Genomic DNA, 24,014 nt, shown 5'->3' with positions numbered 1-24,014 from the left:
ATAGGCCAATCTGCTAAGTGTGTCTATGTTGATGCATATGCACCACACAAATCTCTTTGCACTAACTTTCACCTAACCCATTAATATATCCTTCCAGCCCTTTCTCCTTCTTGTGTATATCCTCAAATGCGTGGGTGCAGGGCTGCTTAGCTTTGGTGGTCTGCACATGGTCTAGATTAGTGCTGACAGTGCAGGTTTGATTCCTCTTCTAGCTCAGTTTGACTTGAGACCTGTCTCCTTGCCCTACCTAAGTCGAGAAGACAATGGCAAAACACCACCGACAAAACCATGCCAGGAAAATGGTTCAAGATGAGCATCAAGTGACAATGGGCCAGGTACCAGCTCTCAGGGCAGAATAAACGTGGGAATGGAATAAATACATCCATTCTATTTGCTTTAACTACTACCTGTGATTACAAGTTCCACATCCTCACCACTCTCTCAATTAAAAAAAATCCTCAAGGTTTCCCTATTGAAATGAGTGGTATGATCAGATCTACCAAGTCATCCATCAGCTCTTTCTCTGTCTCAACTTCATCAGTTTTTCCCGATATAATCTCCCAGTTCTAGTATCAGTCCTGGAAACCTCTGTCACATTATCTCCCAACACCCCTCTATCTCTTTTGTAAAAGCAGTGGACAGTACGCCAAGTGTGGCCTCAACAAGATTGCACTATTTATTACACTATATCAGCTGCAAAGTGCTTCGGGATACACACTGAGGTCATGAAAGTTCTTATCTCATTCTTAAACGAAGGCAAAACACTGTGATTACTGGAAATCTGAAACAAGCACACAGAATGCTGGAGAAACTCAGCAGACATGGCAACATCCATGAAGAGAGAAAGAAATCAATCAGTTCTGAAGAGTCATGCCAGATTTGAAACGTTAACTTCCTTCTCTCTCCACTAATGCTGCCTAGGCTGTTGAGTTCCTGCAGCATTCTCTGTGCTATCTTTTCCTTTCTGTCGGTGTAATGGGTGTTGATGAGGAATTGTTCCTCCTGTCTTTCTTGGGCATTCATACTGACTAATCAGCAGTTCATACAGTTCAAGGTGAGCTTGCCAATTGCATACAAAATTAGCTTGACAGTAGGAGATAGAGGGCAGTGGTGGAGGGTTGTTTTTCGGACTGGAGGCCTTTGATGACAGTGGTGTTCGACAGGGATCGGTATTGGGTCCACTTTTGTTTGTCGTTTATATAAACGATTTGGCCGAGAATTTAGGAGTCATGGTTAATAGTTTGCAGTTGACACCAAAATCTGTGGTATAGTTGAGGGTGAAGAAGGTTACCTAAGAGTGCAAAGAGATCTTGATTAATTGGGTTAATGGGCTGAGGAGTGGCAAATGGAGTTTAATTTGAATAAATGCGAGCTCTTAAACTATGGTGAAACAAACAAAGGCAGTGCTTTTACAATTAACGGTAGGGTCCTGGGTAGTGTTGAAAATGTGTTGCTGGAAAAGCGCAGCAGGTCAGGCAGCATCCAAGGAACAGGAAATTCGACGTTTCGGGCATAAGCTTATGCCCGAAATGTTGAATTTCCTGTTCCTTGGATGCTGCCTGACCTGCTGCGCTTTTCCAGCAACACATTTTCAGCTCTGATCTCCAGCATCTGCAGACCTCACTTTCTCCTCCTGGGTAGTGTTGTTGAACACAGAGACCTAGAGGTTAAGGTACATAGTTCTTTGAAATTTTTGTCACACGTAGTCAGGGTTAAGAAAGAATTTAACAAGCTGACCTTCATTGCTCAGACCTTTGAGCATAGGAATTGAGAAATCACACTGAGGTTGTGCTGATGTTGGTGAGACCTTCTCTGGAGTACTTTGCGCAGTTCTGATCGCCCTGTTATAGGAAGGATATAATTAATTTGGAGAGGGTTCAGAAAAGATTTACCAGGATGTTGCCAGGAATGGAGGGTTTGAGTTATAAAGACAGCTGGGATGTTTTTCACTGGGGCGTGGAAGGTTGAGGGGTGACGTGATAGAGGTTCATAAAATCATTTGGGGCAAAGATAAGGTGAATAGCACCTAAGGTGGGGAGTTCAAAACTAGGGGGCATATTTTTAAGGTGAGAGGAGAAACATTTAAGAAGGCCGATGTTTTTTCAGAGTGTGGTTCATATGTGGAATGAACTGCCACAGGAAGTAGTGGATGCAGATAGTTACAACATTTAAAAGATATTTGGATAAGTACATGATAAGGAAAGGTTTGCAGGGATATGGGCCACGAGCAGGCGAGTGAGACTAGGTTGGTTTTGGAACACAGTTGTCATGGACCAGTTGGATTGAAAGCTCAGTTTCCAAGCTACGTGACTCAATGATCAGGAGTTGTGAATCTTCGCAGATTTAATGCTTTCCCACCTGAATTGCAGGCTGACCTTTTTTAAGAGTTAAATGTTTTCGTTGTATGCTCATTTAACTTATCCAGAAGAGGCTTTCAAGGAATATTCATTATTCATTCATCATACATGTAATTTATGAATTATTCAGGTACTTAGCACAATTAGCAACACCCACTTTTCTCTCTGTGTACTACAGTTTCCTGATAATTAAACCTTGTTGTTCAAAAGAAACCCTGAATTAATCAACAACTTCAAATGATCAAGTGGAGACTTTTTTTTAAGATAAAGCCAATATAATGTCGAATTCTGTCTAATTAAGCATCTTCAAATCTTTATGTTCCTCAGCTAGCAAACTACGCAATCAGGTCCCCACACTGACTCGCTCTCCAACCCCCAACCTTTGTAGCGATTTTCCCCAATAAAACCCTGAGCCTCATCCATCTTCAGCGCCAACTTCGCTCCCTGCTCTCCTCTGCCAAAACTATTGCATGGTCACCATGGGAAGCAAAGGCAACATCTTCATTATCAACCATCTCCCACCTCTCTCTCTCCTTATCTCTACCATCATGCGTCCAGAGCTTACGGACTTCTTAGATTGAGACCATCTAATCATCTACCCCCTGCCACATCCCTCCGCTTCCTGAGTCCAGCAAATTAAGATGTATCTAACGTTCTTCCTTGCACTGGGCTCAGGTTTCCTCCATCACTCTCCTCGTCCTCTTTCCTGGGCTCACAATGTTAATGAAATCCTGCTGTTCTGTTTGCCCCAGTCCTCCCTAACTGATGACCACCTAACTCCCCTTTTTAGTCCCCATGTTGGCTGATGTGGTTCATCGTTTCCTCTCCTCAGGTACCATTCTCCTTCCCTCTAAATTTGCAGCTACTAGCCTCCTTCTTCAATGACCTAGCAAACTACATTTTTTGAATTCTTCTGTGGGATGCAGATATTGCTAACACGGCCAGCATTTGTTGCCTAGGCTCTGCAGTCCGTTTCAGAGGGCAGTTCGGGGAAGCAAGGATTATAGGGTAAAGATAGGAAAGTGGATGTGAGGAATGTTGTCTGATCAGCCATAATCCTATTGAATGGTGGAGCAGGTTCAAGGAGCTAAATGGCCTACACTTGTTCCTATTCCTTATGGTCTTACTTCAGCACTTGCATTTCCACTTACACTTGTATCATCTGCAAACCTGGCTACATCACATGCACTTTCCTCATCCAAATCCTGAAGGGCATGGATAGGATAAATAGACAAAGTCATTTCTCTGGGATGGGCGAGTCCAGAGCTAGAGGGCACAGGTTTAGGGTGAGGGGGAAAGATATAAAAGAGACCAAAGGGGCAACTTTTTCACGCAGAGGGTGGTGCAGGTATGGAATGAGCTGCCAGAGGAAGTGGAAGAGGGTGGTACAATTGCAACTTTTAAAAGGCATCTGGATAGGTATATGAACAGGAAGGGTTTAAAGGGATATGGGCTGGGTGCTGGCAGGTGGGACTAGCTTAGGTCGGCATGAATGAGTTAGACCAAAGGGTCTGTTTCCATGCTGTACATCTCTATGCCGCTATAACTTTAAGTCATTAATATATTGTGACTAATTGTGGTCCCTGCACAGACTGTTAAATCTTTCTGTTAGTTACCGGTTGTCATCCAGCTTATTCCAACACTCAGTTTTCTATTGATTAGCTAATCGCCTATCTATGCTAATATACCACCTCCAAAACCACAGATTCTTACCTTATCAAGTAGCCTAACTTGTGATACCTTATCAAACCTTCTGAGATGACATCCACTTCTTCCCTCTTATCTACCTCCCTGTTTCCTCCTACAAACTTCCAATAAATTTGTCAGGCATGATTTCCTCCTGATGAAGCCATGCTGTCTCTGCTTGATCATTATATGTATTTCTAAATGGTGTTTCTATATCTTTTATAATAGGATCTAATGTTTTCCCAATAACAGACAAAGGTATGAAGCTGGTTGAAAATGTGTTGCTGGTTAAAGCACAGCAGGTCAGGCAGCATCCAAGGAATAGGAAATTCGACGTTTCGGACATAAGCCCTTCATCAGGAATGAGGGCTTATGCCCGAAACGTCGAATTTCCTATTCCTTGGATGCTACCTGACCTGCTGTGCTTTAACCAGCAACACATTTTCAACTGTGATCTCCAGCATCTGCAGACCTCATTTTTTACCCTTACAGGTATGAAGCTACCTGTCCGGAAGTTACCTATTTCTCATCTCCTACCATTTTCAAATAAAGATACCACTTTGGTCGTTTCGCAATCCTTTGGTACTTTTTCAGTATTTGAGGATTCCTGCAAGATTACTACCAGTACATCCATTATCTCTGCAGCTTCCTTTTGTAATACTTCTCTGAAGGTGGCCAGGAAATTTGAAACAATTATTAAGAAGGCATATATATGGGTTTATAAATAAAGGCATACTGTATAAAAGCAAGGAAATGATGCTACGCCTCTACAAAATCACTGGTCATAATACATTTGCTGAAAAATGTGTTGCTGGAAAAGCGCAGCAGGTCAGGCAGCATTCAAGGAGCAGGAAAATCGATGTTTCGGGCATAAGCCCTTCTTCATAATACATTTGGAATATTGTGGTTAGTTTTGGGCGCCTTGTTTAAAAAAAGTATATTAAAGCCCTGGAGACAGATCAAAAGAGATTTACTAGAAACACACTCAGAATGATGGATTTTAGATACAAGGAAAGATTCAAGAAATTGGGTTTATTCTCCTTGGAACCGAGAAGATTAGGAGGTGACCTTATGAACAATTTTGACAGGGTAAAGAAGGGCATTATGTTTCCACTAGTTGGTATGTCAGTAGTTAGAGGTTATGACTTCAAGACTGTCAGCAAGAGCTAGGAGTGAGATGAAGAGAAACTTCTTTACTGAGAGAGTTGTTAAGACTTGGAATGTGCTGCCTGGGAGAGTGGTAGAGGCAGATTCCATACAAAGTTTCAAAAGAGAGCTGGATATATTTGCAAGGGATGAATTTAGAATGCTACGAAAATAGGGTTGGAGAATAGGACCAAATGGTCGCTCTTTCAGGAGCCAATACAGATACAATGGGTCGAATGACCTCTCTCTGTACTGTGAAATTCTATGGTTCTAATATCCTCGGATGAATCCCGTCAGGTCCAGGGGATATATTCAGTCTTTCACCTCATTACTTGTACTTGTACTTTTTTACTCTAGTGACCATGAAACAACCACTGATTGCAATAAAAAGGCATCTGGTTCACCAATGCTGCTTTGGGAATGAAATCTGCCATTCTTAGCAGGTCTGGCCTAGATATGATTCCAGACTCACACCAGTGTGGTTAACTCTTAATTGCCCTCTGGCAAATAACACTGGCAAGTTGAATTACTCAGGTTAAGGTCTGTTAGGGATGGGAAACAAACGTTTGTCTTGCCTATGGTCCCACATTCCATGAAAGAATAAAGGAAAAACTTCCGCTTGCTCAACAATCTCAAAGATCTCTGTATTCCTGCAATTCTGGTCATTTCTGAATCATTGCCTTCCACTGCTGCAGTAATAGCAAACATGCCTTGAGTCTGGAATTCCCTCTTTCAACCACTCAGCCTCTCTAACACTGCATCTCTTTAAAGATGCTTCTTAAAAGCTATTTCACCTGTCCTAGTATCTCTTTCTTTGGCTCAGTGTCAGTTCTTAACTGATTACACTCCTGAATGTTTTACTCAGTTCTGGGCAATACATAAATGCAAGCTATGGTGGTTGTGGCCCTTGCAACACTCCATTGCCAGCTCACTGACCTGACTCTATTTGCTGACGAATGTCCCTTCCTCAATCCTTCCTAACTTCGATGGAAGAGTTCAACCTCAATTTTGCCGTTTCATCTCCCAGTTGAGAGCATGCTCACCCTGAGTCAGAGGTTCATAGAAACATAGAATCCCTACAGTGTGGAAGCACATCATTCAGCCCATTGAGTCGACACCAACCCTCTGAAAAGCACCCAACTCAGACCCTGCATTTCCCATGGCTAATCCACCTAGCTTGCACATCCTCGGACACTATGGGCAATTTAGCATGGCCAATCCATCTGACCTGCACATCTTTGGACTATGGGAGAAACCCACACAGACAGGGGGAGAATGTGTAAACTTTACGCAGTTATCCAAATCAAAACTGGGTCCCTGATGCTGTGCTAACTGTTGAGCCACCACACCGTCCTTGAGTAGATCCCACTCCAGGGAATTCTAACAGGACCAGACAGGGCGAACAGAGGAAAGATATTTCGGATGACCAAGGAGACCAGAACCAGGAGTCATATTTTAAGGATCCAGGAAGGCCACTGAGGACTGAGGAGAAATTTCTTCACCCAGAGAGGGGTGAGCCCGTGGAATTCTCTGCCACAGAAAGCAGTCGAGGACAAAACATTGAATGTTTTCAAGAAGGAGTTAGATATGGTTCTTAGGACTAAAGTGATCAAAGGGTATAGGAAAGAAGGGAACAGGATGCTGAGTTGGATGATCAGCCATGATCGATTGAGTGGCGGAGCAGGCTGGAAGGGGCTGAATGGCCTCCTCCTGCTCATATTTTCTACATTTCTACTTAAGCACATGGTTTGGGCTGACATTGCAATGCAGTACTGAGGGAGTGCTTCCCCTTCACCGATGTAGCTTCTCAGAAAACTATTAAACATAAATCCTGTCTGGCCTCTTAGCAAAAAAATTACTCTTGGCACTATTTCAAAGTAAAGGTGGCGAGTTCTCCTTTGTACCCTGGTGAATAATTATGCCTGAGTATCAAGATTATGTAGCCCTGATGACATTCCTGTTTGAGGAAGCTTGCTGTACAGCAAACTGGAAATTATATGTTTTTAAATTCATTCATCGGATGTGGGTGTCATTTGCTGAGCCAGCATTTATTCCCTGTATCTAGTTGTCCTTGAGGTAATGGTGGGCTGTCTATTGAACCACTGCAGTCCACGTGCTATTGGTGGACCTGCATTAGGACACTTGGCTATCTGGTGCTTTGGAATGCCCTGCGATCATGATAGGTGCTATACAAATGCAAGGTGCGAGGTATTATTGCTGTCATTGTGGTCTGCACACAAATGTAATAGAATACAGAACATCGAACAGTACAGCACATAACAAACCCTTCAGCCCACGATGTTGTGCCGACCATTGATCCTCATGTAAGGTAAACCTAATATACGAACCCACAAATTTCTGTGACCATATTCATGTCAAGCAGTCTCTTAAATATCCCCAATAACCTCGTTCCACAACTGCTGCTGGCAATGCATTCCATGCTCTCACAACTCTCTGTGTAAAGAAACCGCCTCTGGCATCCCCTCTATACTTTCCGCCAAACAGCTTAAAACTATGAATCCTCGTGTTAACAATTTCTGCCCTGGGAAAAAGTCTCTGGCTAGCAACTCTACCTACGCCTCTCATTATCTTGTGCACCTCAATTAGATCCCTTTTCTTCCTTCTTTTTTCCAATGATAAAAGTCCGAGCTCAGTCAAGCTCTCTTCATAAGATAAGCCCTCCAGACCAGGCAGCATCCTGGTAAACCTCCTCTGAACCCTCTCCAAAGCATCCACATCTTTCCTATAATAGGGCGACCAGAACTGGACGCAGTATTCCAAGTGCGGTCTAACCAAAGTTTTATAGAGCTGCAACAAGATCTCACGGCTCTTAAACTCAATCCCCCTGTTAATGAAAGCCAAAACACCATATGCATTCTTAACAACCCTGTCCACTTGGTGGCAATTTTAAGGGATTTATGTACCTGCACACCAAGATCCCTCTGTTCCTCCATGCTGCCAAGAATCCTATCCTTAATCCTGTACTCAACTTTCAAGTTTGACCTTCCAAAATGCATCACTTCGCATTTATCCAGGTTGAATTCCATCTGCCACCTCTCAGCCCATCTCTGTCCCGCTGCAGCCCACAACAGTTCTCTATATTGTCAACGACATCTCCAACCTTTGTGTCATCTGCAAACTTGCTAACACATCCTTCAATCTCCTCATCCAAGTCATTAATAAAAATTACAAAGAGTAGAGGCCTAAGAACAGATCCCTGTGGAAACAACTCACTTCCAGGCAAAATACTTACCTTCCACTACCACTCGCTGTCTTCTGTCGACCAGCCAATTCTGAATGCAGACAACTAAATTTCCCTGTATCCCATTCCTCCTGACCTTCTGACGAGCCTACCATGGGAAACCTTATCAAATGCCTTGCTGAAGTCCACATACACCACATTCACCACTCAACCCTCATCAACTTGTTATAGAGTCATAGAGTCATAGAGATGTACAGCACGGAAACAGACCCTTCAATCCAACCTATCCATGCCAACCAGATATCCCAACCCAATCTAGTTCCACCTGCCAGCACCTGGCCCATATCCCTCCAAACCCTTCCTATTCATATACCCATCCAAATGTCTCTTAAATGTTGCAATTGTACCAGCCTCCACCACATCCTCTGGCAGGTCATTCCATACATGTACCACCCTTTGCATGAAAAAGTTGCTTCTGATTGGAAGGAGACCAGAATTGCACACAATATTCCAACAATAGCCTAACCAATGTCCTGTACAGCCGCAACATGACCTCCCAACTCCTGTACTCAATACTCTGACCAATAAAGGAAAGCATACCAAACGCCTTCACCATCCTATCTACCTGCGACTCCACTTTCAAGGAGTTATGAACCTGCACTCCAAGGTCTCTGTTCAGCAACACTCCCTCGGACCTTACCATCAAGTGTATACATCCTGCTAAGATTTGCTTTCTCAAAATGCAGCACCTCACATTTATCTGAATTAAACTCCATCTGCTACTCCTCAGCCCATGGACCCATCTGGTCCAGATCCTGTTGTAATCCTCAAAGAACTCAACAAGATTTGTGAGGCACGACCTGCCCCTCACAAAGCCATGCTGACTGCATTTGATCAAGCCATTCTCTTGCAGATGGTCATAAATCCTATCCCTCAGAATCCTTTCTAACACCTTGCAGACGACAGATGTGAGACTTACTGGTCTGTAATTGCCGGGGATTTACCTATTTCCTTTCTTGAAGCGAGAAATTACATTTGCCTCCCTCCAGCCCTCAGGTACGACTCCGGTGGAGACTGAGGATGCAAAGATCTTCTCAAATGGCGAAGCAATCACATTTCTCGCTTCTCAAAGCAGCCAAGGACAAATCTGGTCTGGCCCTGGCGACTTGTCAATCTTAATGTTTGTCAAAATTTTCAGCACATCAGCTTCCTCAATCTCTATCCATTCCAGCATGCACATCTGCTCTTCAAAGGTTTCATTCACTACAAGTCCTTTTCTTTAGTAAAGACAGAAGCAAAAAACTCATTTAGGACTTCCCCTACCTCCTCAGACTCTATACACAAGTTCCATATGCTATTCCTGATCGGCCCTACTCTTTCTTTGGTCATTCTCTTATTCCTCACATACGTGTAAAATGCCTTTGGATTCTCCCTAATCGTTCCTGCCAAGCCTTTTTTGTGGCTCTCCTCAGGCCATTTTTGAGTTCCTTCCTCACGTGCCTGTAATCCTCTAGGGCTAAGCAAGACCCTTGCTTCCTCGACCTTATGTAAGCTCCCTTCTTCCTTTTGGTGAGAAGCTCCTGCGCTCTCATCATCCAAGGTTCCTTTATCTTACCCCTTCTTGCCTGTCTCAGAGGGACACACTTATGCGTCACTCGCAACAACTGTTCCTTAAACAGTCTCCACATGTCTATAGTGCCCTTTCCATGGAACAATTGCTCCCAGTCCATGCTTCCCAACTCACGTCATATAGCATCATAGTTTCCTTTTCCCCAATTAAATATCCTCCCATTGTGCCTGCTTCTCTCCTTCTCCGTAGCTATGTAGAATGTGAGGCAGTTGTGGTCACTATCACCAAAATGTTCTTTCACCACAAGATCTGATAGCTACCCTGGCTCATTGCCGAGCACCAAGTCTAGACTGGCCTCTCCCCTCGTCGGCCTGTTAACGTACAGAGTTAGGAAACTCTCCTGAACACATCTTACAAAAACAGCTCCATTCAAATCTTCTGCTCGAAGGAGGTTCCAATCAATATTGGGAAAGTTAAAGTCACCCATTACAACAACCCTACTATGTCCACACTTTTCCAAAATCTGCCCACCTATGCTTTCTTCCATCTCCCTGCTGCTACTGGGGGGCCTGTAGTAAACCCCTAACGAGGTGACTGCTCCCTTGGTGTTCCTAATTTCCACCCATACTGATTCAGTAGGCAGACCCTCCTTGACAATGGTAACTTCTGTAGCTGTGATAGCCTCTCTGATTATTAGTGCTGCACCCCCTCCTCTTTCTCCCCTCTCCCTATTCTTTTTAAATGCTCTAAACCCTGGAACATCCAGCAACCATTCCTGCCCCTGAGAAACCCATGTCTCTGTTATGGCCACAACATCATAGCACCAGGTACTGATCCATGCTCTAAGCTCATCACTTTTATTCCTGATACTCCTTGCATTAAAGCAAACACACTTTAACTGATCCCTTGGTTCCTTCCCAGGAAAATCCTTCCCACTGGCTGCGTTACCTCTTGCTATTGCCTCATCTCCATCAACTCTCACCTCTGGGATACAGCTCAGGTTCCCACCCCCCTGCCATACTAGTTTAAACCCTCCTGAACCACTCGAGCAAACCTTCCACCCAGGACATTGGTACCCCTCCAGTTCAGGTGCAACCCGTCCTTCATGTACAGATCCCACTTTCCCCAGAAGGCATCCCAATATCTACATATCTGAAGCCCTCCCTCTTGCACCAGCTGCGCAGCCTCATGTTAAACTGCGCCCACTCCCTGTTCCTCCCCTCGTTATCTCGTGGCAACGGTACTAAACCCGAGAACAGTACTCCACCCTAACTCCCTGAAATCACTTTTTATATCCCCGATCCTTTTCCTGGCTATATCATTGGTGCCAATATGTAGCACAATTTCTGGCTGTTCGCCCTCCCCTTTCAGAATCTTATACACCCGATTGGAGACGTCCTGGACCCTGGCACCAGGGAGGCAACATACCTTCTGGGGATCCCGGTCCTGATCACAAAATCTCCTGTCAATTCTCCAAACAATCGAGTTTCCTACCACTAGCGCCAACCACCTCTGACACTGACACCCTGATTCTTACCTGCTGCTGGTTTTCATTCTGAGAGTGCAATCTTGCCTGGATACACTCTCGCGTCTCCTGAAACGCCTGCCTCTGGGACACCTCTGCTGGGTAGTGGGTGCAGACCCCAACAATGTTGGTGCAGGAGAAGATCATCACGTTGCAGATCAGCTGAAAAGAGGAGAGATTTGACAGGTTCAGAGCAGGTAACCTTGATAACTCATTGCATATAGATCACCACATCCAAAACAGTGTAGGTCAGCAAAACAGCAGACATAAACAGTCACTGGTTTTGAAAATTGTTCGATCCTATTTTTCCTAATGTGATACTGTTGCTTCATTTTCGTTCTCCCTCTCTACACCTCTAGTTTTAATCTGCCACACCACTCTTCTCCATCAATGATCACATCCTGCTCCCACGTGTAATACACACTCGGTTATCTGAGATGTCAGTCTACAATATTGTATCTTCAGCGCAACACCCAACAAGGTTGGAGTCATTGGGAATTCATCACAGAGTTTAACATTGGCTATTCAATGCCCGCACAATGCCGATTCATATAGTGACTCTAATGTGATAGACATCTCCCAAAACACTTTGTAGAGATGTTTATTAACAAACAGGAATGAAAATTTTAAATTAAAGCTTTTGGATAGGAACGTTAATGGTAAAACAAATGCTTAGATTAGATTCCCTACAGTCTGGAAAAGGCCATTTGGCCCAACAAGTCCACACCAACCCCCTGAAGAGTAACCCACCCAGACCCATTTCCCCCTGACTAATGCACCTAACAGTATGGACAATTTAGCATGGTCAATTCACCTGACCTGCACAACTTTGAAATGTGGGAGGAAACTCACGCAGACACGGGGAGAATGTGCAAACTCCACACAGACAGTCGCCTGAGGCTGGAATCAAACCTGGGTTCCTGGTGCTGTGAGGTAGCAGTTATTGGAATGAGTATTGAGTACAGGAGTTGGGAGGTCATGTTGCAGCTGTACAGAACATTGGTTAGGTCACTGTTGGAATATTGTGTGCAATTCTGGTCTCCTTCCTATCGGAAAGATGTTGTGAAACTTGAAAGGGTTCAGAAAAGATTTACAAGGATGTTGCCAGGGTTGGAGGATTTGAGCTATAGGGAGAGGCTGAACAGGCTGGGGCTGTTTTCCCTGGAGTGTCGGAGGCTGAGGGGTGACCTTATAGAGGTTTACAAAATTATGAGGGGCATGGATAGGATAAATAGGCAAAGTCTTTTCCCTGGGGTCGGGGAGTCCAGAACTAGAGGTCATAGATTTAGGGTGAGAGGGGAAAAATATAAAAGAGACCTAAGGGGCAACTTGTTCACACAGAGGGTGGTACGTGTATGGAATGAGCTGCCAGAGGATGTGGTGGAAGCTGGTACAATTGCAACATTTAAGAGGCATTTGGATGAGTATATGAATAGGAAGGGTTTGAAGGGATAGGGGACGGGTGCTGGCAGGTGGGACTAGATTGGGTTGGGATATCTGATCGGCATGGACAGGTTACACCAAAGGGTCTGTTTCCATGCTGTACATCTCTATGACTCTATGACTCTATGTTAGCCATGGTACCACCCTACGAGAATCAAGGTGCGAAGGCAGCCATTGCAATAGTCAAGTCTGGAGCGAACATCAGCATTGGATAAAGGCTTGTGGCAGAATGCAGACAAGGGATGTTATGGATATGGGATTAGACATTGTCAGCATTGGAGATGTGTAGGATTGGATGATCATTTCAGGGTCAAATAGGGCAACAAGGTGGATTCAGACTTACAGGTCAATAAATGGGAACTTTTACTGACCTTTGTGAGTGCAACTCAAAGAACGCTCAGCCAAATTAAATGCCAGGAACATTCCCCCAAAACCCATCACACCCACCAACTGGGCACAGATTGGAGATGCTACTGGGTTATCTAGAAGGGCAGCACCAGTAAACTGGATCAGCAGCTTTGCAGGTGTGTATTGGAATCAAGTCACCAGGTGCTCAAGAATATGGTTTAAACCCAAACCTTATGACTCAGAGTTTACAGCACCATGAATGACTCACAGCTACACTCACTGCTTCTTCTTCTTTCGTGGAGATTAAAAGTTTGGCTACTGTTGGGCCAACGTAATTGGTATTAGACTATAAGGCATAGGTGCAGAAATAGGCCATTCAACCAACTGACTCAAACACACTTTCCTGCCTTTTCCCCATAAGCTTTGAGTCCCTCACTCATCAAAAATCTGTCTGTCTCTGCCTTGAACATACTTAACAACACAGCCTTGGCAGCTCTCTGAGGTAAAGAGTTCCACAGATTCACATACCCTCTGAGTTCCCCCTTACTCTGAGACTCTGTCCTCTGCTTCCAGACTCTCCCGTAAGGAGACAGTCTAGGACCTTGCTGCACTTATGCTGTCAAGTCCCCTAAGAATCATAGAGTCATAGAGATGTACAGCATGGAAACAGACCCTTCAGTCTAACCCGTCCATGCCGATAAGGTCACCTCTCATTCTTCTAAATTCCAACAAGTACAGGCCCAACCTACTCAACCTCTCCTTATAAAAAAGTTCCTCCGTACTTGGTATCTGGACTGTCTCCAACACCAGGATATCTTTCCTTCGATGAGGGGCCCAAAACTGTTCACAGTATTCCCTATTTGTCCTCCAGTTGAAATATCTCTGATTTTTGAAACCTAATGGGGCAATATTTTGTCGCACCAGGAATCTAGTACCCCAGAGATCTGAACTAATAATCTAGATTTATGTGTTCAAATCGTACCACAGCAGTCTGGGAATTTAAATTTAAATGGGGAGGTAGGGATGTAGTGGTAAGACAATGTGCTCTATCTGCCCTCTTAAATTGTTAGGAAACTACTCAATTGTAAGGCAACTACAAGTGACATAGATTGCAACATGTTAAGAAGGCACTCGTCACTATCATCTCGAAGGGAATTAAATCATAGCCTTGCCAGCATAGTTCACATCCTGTGAATGCATCGTGAGACAGAATTTGAGAACACTGAAAAAATATTCACAAAATAGGTTCCAGGAATGAGAAACTTGAGGGCAACATGGCTCAGTGGTTTGCACTGCTGCCTCACAATGCCAGGGACCCAGGTTTGATTCCTCCCTTGGGCAACTGTCTGTGTGGAGTTTGCACATTCTCCCCGTGTTTGTGTGGGTCGCCTATGGGTGTTCCAGATTTCTCCCACAGTCCAAACATGTGCAGGAATGGTGGATTGGCCATGCTAAATTGCCCATAGTGTCCAGCGATATGCAGGCTAGTTGGATTAGCCATGGGAAATGCAGAGTTACAGGGATAGGATACGGAGTGGGATCTGGGTGGAGTGCTGTTCAGAGGGTCGGTGCATAATTGATGGACCGAATGGACTGGTTCCCCACTACAGGGATTCTGGGATTCAGTTACAAAAATAGTTTGATGAAGTTTTGTTTGGTGAAAACTGACAGGAGATTTGATGGAGGCATTCAAAATCATGAGGGGCCTGGCCAAAGTTGATGGGGAGAAACTGTTCTCCCTCATGAAAGGATTAAGAACAAGAGAATACATAGTTGAAGTACTTGGCTAAAGAACCAAGAGAGACATGAGGAAGGTTCACACTGTCCCCATAACTTGTCCTACCTGCCTATCTTCCTTCTCACCTATCCACTCCACCCTCCTCTTTGACCTATCACCCTCATCCCCGCCCCATTCACCTATTGTACCCTATGCTACTTTCTCCCCACCCCCACCTTCCTCTCATGTATCTCTCCACTCTGCAGGCACTATGCCTCTATTCCTGATGAAGGGCTTCTGCCCAAAAAATCGATTCTCCCGCTCCTCAGATGCTGCCTGAGCTGTTGTGCTTTTCCAGCACCACTCTAATCTAGAATTCGGTTTCCAGCATCTGCAGTCCCTGTTTTTACCATGAGGAAGGTTCGCGTCTGGAATACACTGTCTGAGAGTGTGATGGAGGCAGACTCAATCCCCGATTCAAGAGGGGATTGGGTGGTCACGTGAAAAGGAAGGATGTACAGGATTATGGGGAGCAGATGGGAGATTGACAAAGTGAAATGCTCAGACAGCAGGGGTGGACATGATGAGTCAAATGGCCTCCATCAGCGTTGTAACAATTCTATGATTCTGTGAATTAAAAACAAGCTAAAAAATTCTCATTTTGCGCTGCAAGAATCCAATGATTTGGTGAGTTAAAAACAAACTAACGACATCTCCCATTTTTTAGTCTGCCCCGAACTCATTGGGTGAGAGATTATTGAAATCTGAAACTTGACCAACACAGTGCAACCAACACAGTATCTCTTCAATTAATGAGATTTGAGGATGGGAAATGAGTAGAGGAAGAAGGGTGAATTAAGGAGGATGAATTCAAGATAGTTTTGGATTAAAAATCCGAATGAAGAGAAATGAAGAGAAAAAAAGGGCAGAAATCAAGAGCAAATACACTTCTTTTAAAAATGATTTGGAGATGCTAGTGTTGGACTGGGGTGGACAAAGTTAAAAATCGCACACAACACCAGGTTATAGTCCAACAGTTTTATATGGAAGCACTAGTTTTCGGAGCTCAGCTCCTTCATCAGGTGGTTGTGGAGAATAATCTTATACTCAATAACCACCTGATGGAGGAACATACCTCCGAAAGCGACTGCTTCCAAATATACCTGTTGGACTATAACCTGGTGTTGTGTAATTTTTAACTTTCTTTCAAAAAGAGTACTTAAAGTTATTTGTAAGGTGACAAAGTGAGACTCCACACTTTCTGCATCAGTCGATCGATTGATAATCAGAAACACTGACCATATCATCAAGAAGGATATGTATCCTTTTAATTTCTGAAGTATGTTTAGCTCATATTAACCACATACAAACCAGAACAGGCAGAAGATTAGTCATGATCTTATGAAAGGATGGAGCAGGATTGATGGGCCAAATGGCCTATTCCTACTCTTCCTTCTCACGTAGTTATGTTTCTGTGTTCATACAATTCAATGGAAAGTAATGGTGAGACAGACACAGGAATGCCATTTCCACAAAGCCAACAGTGGAAGGATGGCAATTTTGTGGTTAACTGAGTTTCACCAATGAACTACTCTGAGGCAGTAGCTCCTATGTTATTCACACGTATATGATGAACAGTAAAATTAGCTCCATCATACATTTTACAGCATAGACCCAGCCCATTCCTTCATCCTGTCAGCAAAAAAACAAAACAGTTTTAGCCCAAAGCAATAGCGCCTTAAAAACTCCTTCGATTACAACAGAAAGTAAAACTCAGTTGTTCACTAAATCCACCTTCATCACATAGAATTGAAAATGTCTCACTCACAGAATGAGTTCACAGAACTTTGCATTAATTCTTTGTGTACTATTACCAATTACAAGGAATTCAAGTCAACAATACGATAGCCAGCAAAAATAGCAAATTTTTTTGTCATAATGACATTCCAGGATTAATCTCCTACAAAGGTAACATTTCCCTTAGAACTTCTGTTAAATTCTAGGAAATTTATAATGGGAATTTTCTGAATGTGTTGCCATTACTTTGGTGGGAGATCAGATTGAATGGCAGAACAGGTTTGAGAGGCTGAATGGCCTCATCCTGTATCTGGAAACTACTGAGAAATAGCGTGAACACCATTTAAGCCATTATCCACAAACTTACAATCAGTCAGGAGATTCCCAATGCAGCTCCAACGGGTGCTCAAGAAAAATTGCACCCTTGTTATTCCGAAACAAGTACACATTGCTATTGACATATACCTATTGTCCAATTAACATCCATCCATCCATTCACCAGTTCAGGACAGACATTCACTCCTTCCTTTCTAACTCAATCTGAAGACAGGGCCCAGGAATCTCATCAGAAGATGCTGATCAGGAGTAGCTGCTCTAATTGATAATTAAAGTTTTCCCTGGCTGTGCCTCTCTGGGTTGATGAACCCCATTACATGCTTCAAGTGTTCCCAACACTGACAATGCAAAGAATTTCACAGCTAAAGCCTGCCATGGTCTTCTAAAACATCCCAATTTTCAGCCACTTGCATCCTCTTCCCTCCACACAAGAATGGAAAGCTCTTTCGTGTGAATGTGCAGCCAACCTGCTTACTTGATGCAAAATTGACACGAAAGCATTGAGGGATCGTCGGTTTCCGATGCTCCCCCAGTTATAGTGAAACAATAAAGATGCAACTTGTTCATTTTTTATGCGGAGGTGTGCTTTCCCAACCAAGTCTTTTTTGAAATACCTTTCTGTTGGCACCTCTTAAGCTTTTTACTTGTGAGACCAAAGGTGACAGAGATCATCCTAACCTTTTGATGAAAGGCATGAACTTCATTGGGGTCTGCTGGACTAAAGTACCCCTTTGCTACAGAAAGGGAATAATGCTTAGATCTTTAGAAGAAGCTGTCTTCCTGACTGATGCATGAAACACTCAAGATTATAAATATAAAACACACCCATTTCATTATTAACACTTTATAACGTCATAATAACTGGAGACCAATATTGACAAGACAACTAATAGGGTAGCAATCTGTGAATGTAATGTGAAGGTAATGAGTTACATATAAACATTGTTAAAATGAGACACAAATTTGAAGCTATTTATCTTGCACTCATCAGGACAGCAATGCAAGAAATTAAACTTAGGAAAGGAGCAGAAATTTCTTCAGCACTGGTGGATGGTACTGTTTGGTTGGACCATGGAGATTCAGCAGGAATTATTAACTGTCAACGTTAGCTGATTTAATTTAGTCCAGGCATGTAAACGCTGAATGCTCAAGGTGTTGCCATGGTAAGTGCAGCAAGGACTGGCAGCTCTCCATAACACTTCCCTCAATTTAAAGGATGCAATATATAGACAAATTCCTATTGTCTAGAAAGAAATACACAGTAAAAAGGCAGTGAGTGTAATTGACAGTGATTGCATAAATCCTTTTAAAAACAGGTGGCCATGAGTGTTTAAGTTATTTGATCCTTTCTTCTCTAGCTCTCCAATTCTGCTCAAACACAAAGAATGCTGGAGAAACTCAGCAGGTCTGGCAGCATCTGTGGAGAGAGAAGCAGAGTTAATGTTTTGAGTCCGGGATGACTCTTCCACAGAACTGCTCAGTACTGCTCTGCTAATCCTCCTTAAGACGATGATTTACATGCGACAACAGCTTTTTTTACATGGCTTCATGGACATGAATACCAAGCAACATTTGAGTCACACAAAGAGATCCTGGAAATTCTGACTGAAGTCTTGGCCAAAGAAATAGATTTTAAGAGGCATTGTGAAAAAACAAAGATGGGTATAGATGCAGACAGGTTCTAACAAAGGGGCGGGGGGAATGGGCTAGTGGGCTGACATTAAACAATTGTTGGGAGATGACAGCAATCATATATCAAGACAATTCTACCTTGAGCGATCATTAGCAATGCAAATATATAGCACCGATATATGCAAACTTTCTTTTTGTTCTTATTGTCCTCAGTCTTTTTAGCAACCTTCAGTTTTGTTCAATTTTCAGAAATCCTTTCCTAATGGCGTTGTGGGTCAACTCCCAGCAGGTGGACTGCAGCTGTTTAAGAAGGCAGCTCACCATCACCTTCTCAAGAGGCAATCAGGGGCAGGCAATACAGTCAGTTCTGATATAAAGCAACAGTTCCGTTCTTGTGCCATCTCATGTTGTAAGAAAATCACCAGGCCATTGAAATTAATGGAGCCGGAGTCGTGCTATAGCCAATACAGGTAAGGAAAGTTCGCATTCTACAAATAATGGTCTGAATTCTTTAATCACGTTAAAGCCAACTTGTGTTGAAGAAACACGCATTATAGTGAAACCAACTGTAAATGTTGGCAAGCCAGCCATGCTCAAATCCCACAAATGGAATTTTATTTTTTTAAAAGTTGCAAATTCAGGAAATCTGTGTTCAGTCAATTTTAGGATTACATAGTTAGCCTCAGCCTAGAACAGCATCAGAGCTCAGAGTTACAATTTCCAGGCTTTGGTGTCCCATGACATCTCAAGACCTCATATTCCATTTCAAGTGCATCTTCTACTTACCCAGTGTCTAGTTAAAAAAAAATGATCTTAGGACCATAAAAAGACAATATTCACATCTGGGGAGAATATTGGCATTAACATGGTGGAAATACTATATTTTAAGAAATCAGTTCACGTGAAATCCATACTAATAGCATGATGCGAAAAATGTCTGAAAATAAACACAAGCCTCTGGCAAGATCATAACTGAAGGGTACACATTGCCTTGTACTCAGCAGTTTTTTAGAGCATTATTACTTTTAATTTCAAGGTTTGATATCAATATTGTTCATTATGTTTCAACTGAAAGGGAAATTAAAACAGTGTTAAGTAATTAAAATAATGGAAGTACCTTTAACAAACGCAGGAAATACTCCAAAGTTCTGGTAACTTCTATGAAAAGAAGAAACAGACTCAGATTTCAGATCATTGGCCCTTTGTCAGTTATATGCCCCAGTACTTTCAGATGGAATAAATGGTCAGTAAAGCCAAAGCATATTTCCTTAGAGACAAAAAAAAACTGCAGATGCTGGAATCCAAGGTAGACAAGCGGGAGGCTGGAAGACACAGCAAGCAAGGCAGCATCAGAGGCGTCTTCAAGCACATTTCTGAGCAGATGTTATTCTGCTCTCTGGTCTGGGTTTACAGAAGCCATTTGTAGTAAGCCAGATGAAACTAGGTAATGCAATACAACTTGACAACAACTCTGGCAGTGTTCAACTCTGCGATGGCTCAGTACTATGCCAACACCAAAGCAATGACCAAGGAAACTGCATTTTGTAGTAGAGAAATTGAGTACTGCTAAATAAAAGACATATTGTTGGACCTTTTCATCTTGCACTCATCAGACACTTCACAAGAATTCAAAAATAAATGAGGAACCCACGATTTTCCCTCACCTTGGTATATTTTGTGATTGTCCTGATGAATGAAAGGCAAAATATCTTTAACAACACCTTTTTTTACTCAGGATAAATACGTATTACTACCTTCATTGGGTAGTTGCTGAGAGGATGGTTCCTGTGTCGGACAGACTAGGTCTACAATTAAAAATAACGGGTTTCCCGTTTAAGACAAGATGAGGAGAATTATTTTCTCTCAGAGGCTCGTGAGCCTGTGAAATTTGTTTTCTTTGGAGAGAAACAGAGGCAGGGCCTTTGAATACTTGTAAGGAAGAGTTAGACAGATTATTGACTGAGAAGGCAGTCAAAGAGTGCAGAGGCCACAATCGGACTACCCACAATCTTATCCAAATGACGAACAGGTTTGAGGGGCTGAGTAGCTTCCTCCTGCCCTTACTCATATGTTCGTCCATTAGTATAATGGTATGACAGAACAAGTAGTTTGAAATGTAATAGTTATTGATCCCATTGCTGTTTTATGTAATCAATGTGCTTGTTTACATAACAATAAGTATACCCTTCAAATTTATTTACTGTCACAATGCAATTGGAGATATTAATGACAGAATTACAGGACAAATCATTGATTCAACCACACTTACAGTGTTTTTTTTGTTCTTGTATTGATATTGTCCAGTACTGAATTGTCAAAGTACATAAAGGATATTGCAGTCACTGTAAGGATGCAGAATCGTCAAGGGTATGAAGAGAAAACAAAATAAAACCTAAAGCACCGCAGACGTTGGAAATCAGAAACAAAATCTGAAATTACTGGAAAAACTCAGTAGGTCTGGCAGCAACTGTGCAGAGAAAGCAAAGTTAATGTTTCGGGTCCAGTGAACAGGTTGGATTATGAGGATGCAACCAGTAGCTTGGTAGGAAAGCATTTCAGAGGCTACTTGAATGCAGTTTCAAGGATTCAAAAAAGGAACAGATCATGTTAGATCAGGACAAAGCATTTCATATTGTCCAGAACCATGAAGTCAGACAGATACAAACTGCACTTAAACGGATGAATTCAAAACTGATATGTAGAAACAATACTTTGATGAGCGAGTGGCCAATCTCTGGAATAAGTTCTCCAGGGAAATAGTGAAGCAATTGGTGTTGATGTATTGAATTACAAAACTTCTTTTAGAAAAATAACTTTTTGGGATGTAATTTATGAGGAACTTCATAGAATCCCTACAGCATGGAAACAGGCCATTTGACCCAACAAGTCCACACCAACCCTCTGAAGAATATCCCACCCAGACCCATTCCCCTTCCATATTGCTCTACGTTTACCCCTGACTAATGCACCTCACCTACACATCCCTGAACACTACGGGCAATAGGATTAGATTTCCAGACTAGATTCCCTACAGTGCGGAAACAGGCCCTTCGGCCCAATCAGTCCACACCAAACCTCCAAAGAGTAACCCACCCAGACCCATTTCCCTCTGACTAATGCACCGAACACTAAGGGCAATTTAGCATGGCCAATTCACCTGACCTGCACATCTTTGGATTGTGGGAGGAAACCAGAGTAAACCATGCAGACATGGGGAGAATGTGTAAACTCCACACAGACAGTCGCCCAATGCTGGAATCGAACCCAGATTCCTGGCGCTGTGAGGCAACAGTGCTAACCAATGAGCCCCCTAATTTGGAACAGAACATATGATGAATGTCTTGTGCTTGAGAGGAAAAATATGGATTTATGCCCATGGTTCCCAAAGCTCTCCAGCATTTGATGCTCCATTAGATTCTGTTATAGATTCACTGATAAAGATCATTCCAATTAATCAATATCTCTTATTGATATTTGCTTGTAGTACAGAACTTGATAGCATTTGGGAAAAAAAACTGTACTCACCAGGTCAGACACAAGAATATTAAAGTGAACAACAATTTATTCTGCAGAAGAGAGGATGTTGATTTGTTGGCGACCCAACACTGATTAGCAAAATACTTTTAGGGGACTTGACAGGGCAGATGTGGAAAGGTTGTTTCCCCTTTTGAAAGTGTGTGTGGCTAGCGAGCTTTGAGAAGATTTGTAGCTCAGGTTGAGGTTCTGGATGTAGGTTTGCTCGCTGAGCTGGAAGGTTCATGTTTAGACGTTTCGTCACCATACACCAGCTTCGTCTTGCGCCTCACTGAAGATGTTATCTAGTATGGTGACAAAACGTCTGAACATAAACCTTCCAGCTCAGCGAGCAAACCTATATCCAGAGTGTGTATGACTACAATCTCAGAATAAGATGTTGCTCATTTAAGATTGAGATAAGGAGAATAGGTTAGCCACTAACGTCCCTGAGGCTGGTTTCTCAGTTGAGAGAAAGAGACAATTGGTAATGAGTTTAACCTAAGGATCACCACACCTCAAGAACAAGACAAGGTTGAGAAGGCAGGACCTTCATATTGATGTCAGCCAGTACAGGAATTGAACTCATACTTCTGGCGTCACACCGCATCACCATTCAGTCAACTGAGCTAAAAGACTCCCAGTGCAAGAGACAGTTCTTAAAGCTAAAGGAACAATGGGTATGGGAGAAAAGCAGAAACAGGGTAATGAGTTGGATGATCAGACATGATCATGGAGTCATAGGGTCAGACAGCACCAAAACAGACACTTTGGTTCAACTAGATATAAAAGAGACCTAAGGGCCAACTTTTTCAGTGGAACTTAGGAGATTTAGAGGCAATCTTATGGAAATATCTAAAAAATGAGGGATATAGATAGAGTTAATAGTGATTGTCTGCTATGTAGGATGGGGGCACATTTTTAAAGTGAGAATTTAAGAGGCAATTTTTTTACACAGAGGGTGGTACATGTATGGAATGAGCTGCTAGAGGAAGTGGTGGAGGCTGGTACAATTGCAACATTTAAGAGGCATTTGGATGGGTACATGAATAGGAAGGGTTTAGAGGGATATGGGCTGGGTGCTGGCAGGTGGTACTAGATTGGATTGAGATATCTGGTCAGCATGGACGAGTTGGACCGAAGGGTCTGTTTCCATGCTGAACATCTCTATGACTCTATGACTTTGAGTCATAGAGATGTACAGCATGGAAGCAGATCCTTCGGTCCAACTCGTCCATGCCGACCAGATATCCTAACCCAATTTAGTCCCACCTACCAGCACCCGACCCATATCCCTCTAAACCCTTCCTATTAATGTACCCATCCAAATGCCTCTTAAATGTTGCAATTGTCCCAGCCTCCACCACGTCCTCTGGCAGCTCCATGTCGAACATAATCCCAAGCTAAACTAGTTCCACATGCCTGCTCTAGGCCCATACCCATCCAGATCTTTCTTATTCATGTGCCCCTATTCCTGAGATGCTGCCTAACCTGCTGTGCTTTAACCAGCAACACATTTTCAGCTATTCATGTGTCCATCCAAATGTCTTTTAAACGTTGTAATTGTTCGCACATCCACCACTTCCTCAGGAAGTTCATTCTGCACACGAACCACCCTCTGTGGAAAAAAATTGCCTGTTATGTCTTTTTTAAAAATTTCTCTCCTCTCACTTTAAAAATGTGCCCCCCATCCTACGTAGCAGACAACCACTATTAACTCTATCTATACCCCTCATTTTTTA

General features: G+C 42.9%; 1 protein-coding gene across 2 annotated transcripts in view; it reads right to left on the bottom strand.

The window, feature by feature from the left end:
- Nucleotides 1-24,014, bottom strand: part of adcy5 (adenylate cyclase 5) — a 424,581-nt gene that overhangs the window by 222,544 nt on the left and 178,023 nt on the right. For both annotated transcript variants that reach the window (XM_060828269.1, XM_060828270.1), the window contains exon 2: nucleotides 11,499-11,648. In XM_060828269.1, coding sequence (XP_060684252.1) covers nucleotides 11,499-11,648 — 150 coding nt within the window. The remainder of the gene's footprint in view (nucleotides 1-11,498; nucleotides 11,649-24,014) is intronic.

The sequence above is a fragment of the Hemiscyllium ocellatum genome, chromosome 7, assembly GCF_020745735.1.
Source record: "Hemiscyllium ocellatum isolate sHemOce1 chromosome 7, sHemOce1.pat.X.cur, whole genome shotgun sequence".
Lineage (NCBI taxonomy): Eukaryota > Metazoa > Chordata > Chondrichthyes > Orectolobiformes > Hemiscylliidae > Hemiscyllium > Hemiscyllium ocellatum.
This window is presented reverse-complemented; position numbering and strand designations above follow the sequence as displayed.